General features: G+C 31.9%; 1 protein-coding gene across 1 annotated transcript; it reads right to left on the minus strand.

Annotated features, from left to right (window-relative positions):
• Nucleotides 1-4,371: 4,371 nt before the first annotated feature.
• On the minus strand, nt 4,372-12,534 carry LOC126709314 (sugar transport protein 5). The gene is made up of 4 exons (XM_050409512.1): nt 12,197-12,534; nt 6,735-7,054; nt 5,347-5,976; nt 4,372-5,094 (listed from the first exon to the last, which is right to left on the minus strand). The coding sequence occupies exons 1-4, from the start codon at nt 12,330-12,332 to the stop codon at nt 4,648-4,650; spliced, it is 1,533 nt and encodes a 510-aa protein (XP_050265469.1). The 5' UTR covers nt 12,333-12,534; the 3' UTR covers nt 4,372-4,647.

Raw genomic sequence — 12,534 nt, forward strand, 5'->3', positions numbered from 1 at the left:
CCCAAGTAGGATAATTTTCTCCTCCAATTAATGGTTGAGAAGTAAGAGCCCCTGGATTTTCTCCAAGATGTAAAATAAAGGATCATTGAGATTATATGAATTTTGCAAAGAAGATGAAGATTCAGTGGTGGAAGTGTTAACTGCTGTTGTGTCAGCCATTAAAGAAAAATGAAAAGCTTGAAGAAAATCAGCAAAGATTTGAGAAAGCTTGAAGAGAGCAACAATGGTGGACAAGAAAATGAAAATTTCCAAATTTGACAAACCCTAGAAATGGAAGTGTCTAGAGACTTGCTCTGATACCATATGAAAAATCAGAAATTTGAGAAAACTGAAATTGTATTGAATTAATTTAGCTTATGCCTTTATAGACAGTATCGGGCTCAACCAAGAGAAAAGCAACTAACTAACAAAACTAACAGAATCACAACAACCACTCTCACATGTGACTAAACACCTCACTCATGTGTGAATCATTAATAACAAAAAAGAAAAAAATTAAGCTAAACTACATGTCGTTTTATGTACAGTACTACTAAACTACAAGTGCTTCAGATATTGCTTCTTGAACTTCAGCTATATCTGTTGAGTCTTGCTTTCTCTGCTCTGATTGCTTACATGAATTGTGATCAACTTCTCGTACACAGAGAAAAAGAATAAGAATTTTGTCTCCACTGAATAGCACTTCCCTTTTACCTCCTTTGCAAGCATGTCTGACCCATTTTCTCTTACATTATAATTAAGCTAAATAAATCATCTAATCTATAAACAAACCAAACCAAGTTAAGTATTAAAATTTAAAGTTTAAGTTTGATTATTATTCAATTTTTTTTTCAAACAAGAGTGATTCTAAGTTTATCACCAAACAAAATTTTATATTCAAGTTTAGCTCATTTTCTTATCTAACAAGTTCGAACTTGTTCGCGGGCTACTTGATTAACTTATTTTTTTCCTATATATTGTGAAATCATGACTAAAATGTTTTACTTTTCACAATTCTATGAATTTTTATGACAAATAGACTATTTTATATCATCAATAATCTACAAATAATAATATAATATCATATGAACCTATTAATAAACTTATACAATCAAATTTTAAGTCTATATAAATATATTTTTAGATAAGTACACATATAAAAATATAAAATTACATATAGTTAAATCGAACCCTCATGTTCACGAGCTTGTTCATGAACACATTATTATGTTTAAACTTGATTCATTTAATAATTGAGCTTAAACTTAAAACTTGAACTTAACTTATTTTCTAAACAAACGAACATAAACAAGTTTTTTCCTGAGTTGAGCTCGAACTGTTCACAAATACAGTAACTTGGTTCATTTACCACCCTAATAAAACGTGTGACTAAGGAGTGCTAACATAAGCACTATATAGATTTCAAAAGAATTAAATCTTAGATCCTAACTGACATTTTTGGGGATTGTAATTGGTTAAATTAGATCACACTTTGAAACACCTGATTCCACTTGCTTCGTAAGTTAATAAATAATCTAGTTACAGCAAGTTAGCGTACCATTCAATTGATTGTTTCTCAAAAATAAAAACTAGATTTAAAGGATTGAGAGTCACTGATTTAAAAATTATCAAATATTTCTTAGAAAGCTTGGGAGTTTGTACACCCTCATTAGCCAAAAACAAAACATTATCGAAGTATTCTCAAACCCAAGGTCGAGTTTAAGGCACCATTACATTGAATATAATCGCCTTAATGGTATAATCTTTACCTCAATCCCTCCAAACCAAAAGTCCTTATGGTGTTTCTCAATAAATAAATAAAAGTCCTTAATGGCAAAGTTTAAATTTGTGCCTCATGGCACTCTGATTACTACCCAAAATTATGTTTACAGTTGACACACTCATGTCTAGTCCCACTATCCAAAGAATTGGAAACTTGGAAACTCAAAAATTCAGTATGAGGGTGAACAAGGCTTCTGTTTTTTTTTTTCCTCGCTATATTCAGGTGTCCATTCATTACTTCGCCATATATTCACAATAAATGCATGAACAAATTGGACATGACGCAATCCTAAATTTCATGGAACCATGAGCACATTGATGTGTGCTAACATGCAGATGTATTTTTCAGAATTTATTGCTTTTGCAGCCATGCTTGAACATCTAGAACTAGAATCAAGCTATATCATCTCAATTGTTCTGAAAGCACAAATGATAAGGCATTTACTCATACTCATTACTCATGAATAAAGAATAATAATAATGAAGGGCACTATCTTATTTTGATCTCAACTATTAGAAATCTTTCTACTGAGGTAGATTGGGAAATCCAAGCTATTGTTAAAACTTAAAAGAGTTTTTGTCATTGCCATCTAGTTTTATAATTTGGTACTGTATTTTTATTCCTAGCGATGCTACTCGACTAGTGACTAGTTAGTCCATAATGTAGCACCTTGGGCTGTGTTTTTTACTCTGAGACTCACAGAAGGATGGGCCGGTTGGCCCCTTGGGCTGGTTTGTTTCGGCAATGAATAAGTTTATTTATTAATTTCAAAAAACCAGAATTCTATCTAATTTTATCCAGGAAAAAAAGAAATCAAATCCTCGCCAGAATATATTTTATGTTCTTCGGATAATGGCGAAGAATTTGAAACAAGAAACTATATATATATATATATATATATATATATATACAGGGACGGACTCATATTTCAAGCTGGGGATGGAGATAAGCGAAAAAAAAATTTTCAAATACGCATCCATATAGAATTAATAAACTATCGACAAGCTTTCAAAAATATATATATATATATATATATCAACCAAGACAAATACCTAGTAGTAGTTGATTTTTTCATGATCTACAAATAAAATAAGAGTCACATATATTATCTCACAAACGATTGTTGTTACTAACTAAAGACAAATACTAGAATCTAGGTAATATGCATGATGCATTTAATTATAAATTTAGTATTTCTCACTTTTTTTCAATTTATAAATTTATCTAATTTAGCATTATGAGTTAACAATAGACGCAAGTGAATCACTATTATTTTCTTAAATTTGTGTGACAATTTTCTATATTATATGATTTGTTTTTATCTTTTGTCTTTGGTCTTTGGTCTTGGCCTTTATTCATCTCTTTGTTTTTGTCTTGTCTCCATATTTCTCACACTCACCAAATCCCACTACCGACACCACCACAAGTCCACAAGCACAGATTGATAGATTCTGAGATTCGCGAATATTATATTAGGTTTTGAAGGAAATGATGGATTAAATACTTGTAAATTGTGAAGGCTAGAGCAATGAATTATAGCCACAAACGTTTTTACAACGTTTATACAATTTATTGAGGTAGTAAATTCTTATTGGTTCATACACTTGCATCATTTTTTACTTATCAATAATCACTCACCACATTAGCAATTTGTAAAAATTTTGTAGTTTTAGCATTTTTCACCTTTTAAAGAACATAAAAATTAATAGATTAAATCTAAAGCAAAATATACAAGCCCAAAAAAATTAGTTCAACAACAAAAATTACCAATTATAAAAATAAAAAAATTAAGTCCAATTAATTTATTTTACCCAAAACAAACAACTTGGCCATTTAAAAAATTTTAAGCAAAAATCCTTAGTAGTCAAACAGTAGACTCAAAGATTGAAGACGTCATACACAGCTAGCAACAGAATCGCCCCCCCCTAACTTCAAGTCCTGGCTCTGTCCTTGGGGATGGGTCTCTCTCTCACACGTGGTGGGAGAGTAAGCGGCAACGTGAATCTCTCTAAGTCTCGCCTCTCACTCTCTGTCCCTCTTCTCTCTTTTCTTTTCTTTTTTCCTTCATTTTTCACATTTTCGCTTGTTCCGTTTGGTTTTGCCATTTTGGACGGTTGGGTTTTCTTTTTTCTTTTTCTTTTTTTACTTTTTTTTTTTTTTTATTTACATGGGCTGGCCGGCTGTGGTTCATGAAACTAAGGGGGGCCAAGTCTTTTTTTTTTTTTGAAAATTTTACCTCCTAAAAGTTTTTTTTTTTTTGGGACCCAGGGGAGGCTTATATATTTTGTTTGTAGCAAAAAGAAAGAAAACCAGATTTTTATTTTTTTCATGACGTGAATTCATTTGCGTCTAATTATCGATTACCGAATTAGTGAACAAAATGTAATGGCTCTTATTAAGGTCTAATTTAAGGAATTTTTAGAGCCACCCAAGTTAGGTTTTGAAAGGGGATCATATCATATGTCTACTTGTAATGGCTCATATTGAAATGAACCTTTGGGGACACAAACAATCTCTCTATGATTCATAAAACTGCATTTGCAGCAGATTAACATGAGAATGTACATTTTCTCCACACAAAAAAATTGAGAATGTACCACCACCGCCTCAAAAGGCATAATTTGCAATTTATCATCTAACTATTTTATTGTTGTAAACAGTGGTGCACATCTAAGGATAGGCAGTTGTTTGATGCCAAGTCAGGATTTCTCCACCCATTAAAGAGCCACAGTAAAGCATATTTTCAAATAATGGTAATTTGTCTTCTCATACTTGTTGATGTACACTCTGTACACACAACGTACATTATTTCATACATGATGTCTACATTTAAAAACGTGGAATGAATAATATACGGGGAGGTAATGCGGTAAGGAGTGTGAAAATCACTTCCCATCATATAAATTTTGGCTAGGCTGCCTTTGGACGAACCGACGCCAATACCAATGCTGCTCCCACACTGTATACATTGAATCCAAAGGGATTCCTTTTGTCTCCGGCAAGAAAAATGCAACAAAAATGGTCATAACTGCAATCCAACCGGCATAGAACAGGAAAGTACCAAATTTGAAGTGGCATAGCATGGTCAAAAATGTTTGGGATAACACAAAAGTGGTTGCGAAATTGACAGCAACACTAATGCTTTGGCCTGTGGGCCGTATTTTCATAGGAAATATTTCACTTGGAATGAGCCAGCTTAGAGGACCCCATGACCAACCAAATCCAGCTGCATAGGTGCACATTAGCACGAGTACTAATATAGCGTAGCCCTTTGATATGTGCTTGGTGCCAGAAACACCTGTTGTAGCTTCTAGAACACAAGCCACCGCGACCTTCACAAATATTCCACACATATAGTGACTGAGAATCAGTAGACTGGGCTAATTTTAAATTTTAATTATAGGCATGTAGCTCAATAAAATGCATGTTACTAGAATTAACAAGTCAATGGCTTGGCCAAGAAGCAAAGAACCTAATTATTTCCATGTTGCAGAACCAAATTTTGTGGTGCATTACTGCCTTAGAAATGTTAGTAACTTAAAACCCGCATGTTGCACAACCAAATAACTAGATTTGATGCATACCTGGCAGACGAACATTTGAATCCCACCCAGTATGAAAAGAAATCTTCGACCATACCGATCAACCACGAATGTAGACACAAGGATTGATCCCAAGTTGACCACCCCAAGTATAATGGATGCTATTAAGGCCGAGTCACTACCAAAACCAACCGATTGGAAAAGAACCGGTGCATAGAATGCAATTATATTAATCCCAGTGACTTGCTGAAAAAATGGTATTGCAACTGCCATCACAAGGTGAGGCCGGTATTGTCTCTCAAATATGGTCACGAATGGCTCTTGATTAGCAGTTTTAGCAATCTCACATGACTTAATAAGATCAGCCAGTTCAGGTTCCACATCAGTGTCTTTGCCTCGGACTTTAGCAAGCGATTTCTTAGCTTGTGCAAGCTTGCCACGTTCCACTAGGCTGCTAGGTGTGTCAGATATGAGAAGTGCACCTGTTGTCATTATGGCAGCGGGTACAATCGCAAGGCCAAGGGAGAGGCGCCAACCCCAACTGTGCTTAGCAGTGCCATAGTTTATGCAATTGGCTGCAACCACCCCAATTCCTATGAAGAATTGGAAACCTGTATTGAATGCACCTCGCCATCTAGGTGGTGCCACTTCTGAGAGGTACACGGGAGTTGCCTATATGTAGCATTAGAAAAAAATGTCAATATTGTTGAAACCATCACAAAACTACGCATTACTTTTAAGTCCAGGCCTACAGGGCGATACATCTGCTCAAATCTCCAAAAGTCTAGTGAGCTAACTAACTAATGAGCTTTAACTATGGCCAAAAGGTCTTGTGAACTGACCAACTTTTAATTTTTGTTCAATTGGATGTGCGGACCACATATACTGTTCCTTCAACCTCACAAATTCATGATTAATTGTATTTGTAAGAGACCAAATTATTTGGTAAAGCAAGACTTAGGTACGGTACTTAAGTGCTATTCCTTAGATTCCCCTTTTAAGATTTTGCTATATGAATTTTTCCTCATGAGATGGAAGTGTATTTTTTAGCTAAGTAGCTATATGACTAAATCTTAAGAGTGGAACCTAAAAAACAGCACCTAAAATACTGTACCTAAGTTTTGTCCTATTTGGTATAATGTTCAAAGAATTGTCATAATTACATCCCTAAATCAAAACAAATTTGACAAGGGCCTTTCTGGCTCCTTTTCTACAATGAGTAGAAATGTATCCTAGGCAGATACAAGGAGTGAGAGAGAGGTTGTTTTGTAAAATGTATCAAAGTCCTAAATTGTACATATTATATAGTATCTAATGAGGGATATAGTGATGATGATAGATGACATGATCCATTTACATTTTAAGGGTCTACACAATTAATGTGAGTCAAGATTAAACATGGTGCAAATGCCTAAACCTACATCACTTACCTGGTTAGTGAAACCAACCCCAAATCCGAGCAAGATACGACCCAAGATGAGCATAGCAACATTGGCTGCCCCACCATTGATGGCAGCACCTACAAGGAAGGTGCAGCCACCTAGCACCATGGTATTTTTGCGGCCCAATGTTGTTGTGAGCCGGCTAGCTACAAGTGATGCTGCTAACCCTGCTATGTATAGCGAAGATGTGAATGATGTTAAAACCTGGCTATCATACATGCAATACATATTTGTTTTGGCCTCTGCTGCTTTTCTCAGTATTGACGGGAAGAATTTTTGAAGAAATGGTACCATTGTTGTCACACCCCCTGAAAATTAATGACAATCCCAGGAAACTGGTTAATTTCAGTTAAATCCAGAATTTAGTAGTGTGATTTCATACATGTTCATTTTCATCACAGTTTATGCAACTTGAGTAATTAAACATAATTACCCTATATATGAGGTTTGTATTCCCTCAACTAAGGCCCTCAGGCATTAAGTTCAGCAAATAGGTATTGTAATAGCCTAATAGGCCTAAGTAATTAAGGTCTTCTATGGACTGATATGAGACTATGAGTGTTATCTATCTATCCTTTTTTCTAAGGGGGAACCCCTAAGCCCAACTATCAATGTATAAAAAAATGTGATGGGAAAATAAAGGAACAAAAATGGGGTGAAGAAGCGTCAATACAAATCATAGTTAATAATATGCGCAATTTATTTTGCTCGTTACATGTATGTAAGTATTCTATAAATATATATATATATATATATATATATATATTTGATCTCCTACATAGCCCAACACACGGTTATTGATGCAAACACATTATAATGAACTAGCATGTAACCCATGCAAATGCATGAATACATTTAAAATTAAATATAATTTTTATTATAAAAATATAAATAATTAGTGAAATTATTATATATAAAAAAGAGCATGTAACACATGCATATGTATAAATACATTTAAAATTAAACACAATTTTTATCATAAAAATATAAATAATTAATCAAATTATTTTTTAAAAAAATGTAAACATAATTAGTCGTATATTAAAATTCTTACCTAAATTTAAAATTATTTATGATCATTTTTTTTAATTTTTAATAAGATAGAACGTGTGGTAATCTTTGTTGTGTAGCGATTTTTATTGAGTATATTGATTGGTTTTTTTTAAAAAAAAAAAATTATAGTTCATTAATATTAGATTCTTAGTATTTTGCACTCATTAACTCACTTGGCACAAAAATTAAAAAACTTAATTGGACATATGGCACAAACTTAAGTAGATAATTATAGTGTGGTTCCTACATAGATTTAGACACATGACGCAAAATTATATTCTAATTTCAAATTCTAATTAAACTTTTTTTTAACTTAGTCTATATATATATATAGAGAGAGAGAGAGAGAGATTATAACAACCGCTATCGTTTCCTAAATAAATAAATAAAAAAGATTTATCCCGGGAAATAAAATAACTCTAAAAATTCATATTTTCTATAATTAAAATTATAAAACATGTATTTAATGTTTCCATACTATGTGTCAAAAATAATTCAACTTTTTTTTTTTTGAGTAAACAGTAATACTTATTAGAACACACATAAAAATAATAATAGCGTTTTAAATCGGGTTTATAATACATTACATAACCAGAGTGGCAGAGTATAACTACAAAAGGGCATAATCTTTATAGTTGTAGACTAGGGTTATAAACAGCGGACACTAGATACAAACAACCAATAAAGAATTCAACTTGATTGTACTTCTATCAGCCATATAATTATTATTTATTTTACTCATATGTGTCATTATATTCAACATTAAAACTATCAATCAATATTTTTAGTTTCATGTTTTACAATTTATATTAAACATCTATATTTTCTTATTTTATTATAATATTTAAAATAAAATAAAAACCATCCATTAGAATCTTATTATCATATATAATATGTTTGTACATATTAGATTTTAGATAAGAAAAATAAATTAATTTAATATCAGGTAATAATAATTTTTTTTGACTAAGTGAATAAATTAATACATTAAACACCATTCCCTTTATCCATTTGTTATTTGCTAGAAAACACAACTAGAAATTGAATTTTATATATACACACACACAAACATTAAATATATTAAAGGCTTTATTGATTTTTATTAATATTTTATAAAATTATGTAAAAATACATTATCATGCTGTTAAATTGGAATATAAAAAAAAATTAATTAAAAAAAGAGAACTTCCATTTTATTGTGGTTCTTTTATTCTCAAAATTTTCATTAAAATTCGTAATAATACATAGGCATGCATGTGTCAACTTACATTTGTTTCATTTTCATTTTTTATGTTATATTTTTAAAACGTTTTTTAAAAAAATCTTGAACAGAAAATGATACATATGTGTTAGATAGAAATAACTTACTATACAGTGTACACATGTTTTGGCTCATGTGATGCCCATGTAATTATTTTCCATCAAATAAAAAATTAAAAAAAACAAAAAAAAAAACAAAAACCAATAGAGTGCTCAATTGCGTTACTCTAAATATTACAAAAAATTTAAAAGTCAATTTTATAGTAGATAAGTGTGTTTAATAAATTAATGATCCATACCAAATGCGATTTCTTTTCATTTAACCCTTGTAATTTCGCAAAAGACCACCAACCCCAACCCCAACCACTCAAATCTTGCCTCAACAATTTCCAATGGTATTAACTTTGACCCAACTATGTTCAAGGAAGCTCCAACCTAAAGAGAGCTTGTTGCTTGAGGGATATTGAGGGATCTTGATTCTTGAGCCGTTGCTCTTTGAATTTTCAAGGCATTAATAGATTGAATGATGTTGAGAGGTCGTTATGAAATACACATTTGTTACACCAACAAGCTCAACACCATCCATAATTCCATATAAACCAAAAAGTAGTTGTAAACATCATTGTCTAAGATGACATACTGTGAAGATTTTAGAGTTAATCCTCCCAATTTTGAAAAATCAGTCCTTAATAAGTTTAGAATAAAACCCAAAAAAAGAGTGATAATGAAATCACTTCTCTGCTAATTGTTAAACAGAAAGTTCCTCCTATATTCCTATTTGACCTTTGGTTTCAAAGCTTCATGCTGTGTTACCAGTACCACTTACCACCACATGTATATCAAATCGGAAAGTCCAAAGAAAAAAATAATAAAAACCTTTTCAAAAAAAAAATAAATAAAAACAAGAAAGATATCTAGTGCCGCAGACCCCATTTTTTTCTCGCTCTCTCTTTCTTTCTCTCTAATATTTTTTGTTTGGGTCTTGAGCTCCATTTAATATTTTACCCCCTCCCCTCGGGTATCCAACATAAGCCTATAGAGATAAAGAGCTCGTTTGGGATAAGCTAGCTTACTTGAGTTTTTAGTTTCTTTTTTGTATTATTTATGGATCTTATTATATTTGTTGATGTTATTGATAAGTTCTAATAAACTATTTAGCTAACTTTTAAACTCCTTTTTTTTTACACTTTTAGCAAAAGAAATTCAAATTCAGCTTAGAGCACTAGCAATAGTGGTGCTAAATAGTTATATAGCTGTTTTTAGCACCACTAAATATCAAAATGTACCCTACAATAGTGGAGTCAAAACTATATTTTTTGGCTCTACAGCTACAGTGCACAGCTACTTTTGGTTGAGCACAATAGCTAAAAGGTAAAAAGAAAAAAAAAAATTGTGTTCACACTGCTTTTGTCTTTCTCCTCCCTCACTACCTCTTCGTGTGTCTCCCAATATCCACCATGTGTTCACACTAATTTTTTGTTGTGATTGTGTTTTGGTAGTTAAATGAAATATTATTTTATTGTAGCGTTTATATTTTTTTATTGTGTTAAAAACTAAAATAAAATCATTGTTGTTGAATGTGAGAAGGTGAAATAGATAAAATGACTTTTGTAGTGCTAAAAAGTTAAAAATTTGGTTCCATGGATGCTCTAAATAAGTTATTTCCAAATGGATCAAAGTCCATCGAGAGCAAGGGAATAAGACTTTCAAGGGAAATGATGAGTTTAACATGCCTTCTTTTCTTTTCTATGCAATCAATCATTACTTTCACTTCTTCTATCTCTCATCATTTTCCCCTTTATCTCTTTCCTAACTCCTACTAATTTAGGAAAAAACTTAGATAATCCCGAAGCAATTTTTCAAGCTCTCACATAGGAGATGGACCCTAATATTCCGTGCATCCAGCTTTCATTTCTGCAAATTAGGCCCAAAGTGTGAACTTGAGCACCGGACCAACTTCTTTGCACAAAATTTTAATTATTAATTTTGAGAAGCGGTAGTTCAATGGAAAAAAGGGCTTAAATTTGTAGTTTGATCAATTGAAGATCAAATGAGTAGCGGCGAAATTTGAGTTAAAGAGTGAGTCTTGGCAAAAAAGGGTTTTGCAAATGGTAATAAAATTTGTGATTAAAAAAAAAAATTCTCAAGGATAAAGGAAAACTTGATGGAAAGTATTGAAGTTCTTTTCTATGCTATCATATTGGGTGAAGGACTTACGGCATTGGTATTTTTAGTTATTATTTAATTAAGTACACTAGCAATGAAAACGACCAAAAAAGAAAAGCAAAGACAAACCCGAAGAAAAACAAAGCAGATGAGGTGTGAATCTGGATTTAGTTCAATTAAGTTTCATAATTTCCTGATGAGGCACGATAATCACTCCGTTAGGCAAGTTTTTATTGAGAACTTAGCCCAAAAAATAGAACACCAGCTTTTATTGGAAGTTCATTATTTTCTGTATCAATATTACTGTTTAAAGGGTGATTCCTCAAAATTTTTTTAGTTCAAAAATATGCTTATATCTTTATGTTTAAGTAAAGATAAAATTAAAATAAAATTTGATAAAAATGTAATTTTATACCCCATTAAAATATTGTCTAAAAAATAAAACTGCTTTTCTATTAATTTTTAAATTATTTTTTTCATTTATAAATTAAAATTTTAAAATAAAAATTATATATGTAAGATAAAAACACAATTTTTTTTTTCTAAAAAAAATCTCATACACGCGCGAAGCGCGTGTAATAAGGTTAGTTAAGAGTTAAAGACAAGTAAATTCACGAGTTTGGAATCTGTGACTTTCTGACAGTACAGGTAGCTAACAAAGTAACAAATTTATTACATCACATGGACATGGGAGAAGTTTATCTTGTACTTCTCGTTAAATTGTTAATTTAATGCTGTCTCTGTTTTCTTTCTCTTGGTTTGTTCTGATAAATGATAATCTTGTTCAGCAAAAAAGAAAACACTACTTCCTGTCTTTTGGTATTTTTAAAAGATTACCAGAGCTAAAAAGCAAAAACTATCACCTCTAACTCTAAGTACAATCTCTCAAGACAAAACAAGTACAAATCGAAAAAATAAAATTCACCACCATGCATATGAACACTCAAATTATGATCTGTGAGAAAACGTACCTGAAATACCGATGTCATATCCAAATATGAGGCCACTAGAGGCAGCAACGATGCAGGTGATTAACACTGACACAGTAATCTTGCCTTTGAAATCGGTGCCAGCTCCGGTAACGGCGAAACCTCCTACAGGCGCCATTTGGTTCCTTCTCTTTCTTCCTCTTAATTTCTCGGGATACAAACAGAACTCACAGTCAAAGTGATAGAGCTTTGAGTACAAGATCCCTATTTATTTGTAAGGAGGAGGACCAATTTATAGCCAATAAAAAACTAAAGTCGTTGTGTAACTCTTACCACTGCTGTGACTCTCTAACAACCCAAACTTCTTTTGTTTTCTTTTA

This window comes from Quercus robur, chromosome 12, assembly GCF_932294415.1.
Source record: "Quercus robur chromosome 12, dhQueRobu3.1, whole genome shotgun sequence".
Classification (NCBI taxonomy): Eukaryota; Viridiplantae; Streptophyta; class Magnoliopsida; order Fagales; family Fagaceae; genus Quercus; species Quercus robur.

What these genes read in the sequence shown, in the direction of transcription:
- LOC126709314 (XM_050409512.1), bottom strand. Translation starts at nt 12,332, where the DNA reads ATGGCGCCTGTAGGAGGTTTCGCCGTTACCGGAGCTGGCACCGATTTC. An exon ending in ATATGACATCGGTATTTCAG is followed by an intron (nt 7,055 to 12,196) that starts GTACGTTTTCTC and finishes ATTAATTTTCAG; the next exon opens with GGGGTGTGACAACAATGGTA. An exon ending in GGGTTGGTTTCACTAACCAG is followed by an intron (nt 5,977 to 6,734) that starts GTAAGTGATGTA and finishes TGCTACATATAG; the next exon opens with GCAACTCCCGTGTACCTCTC.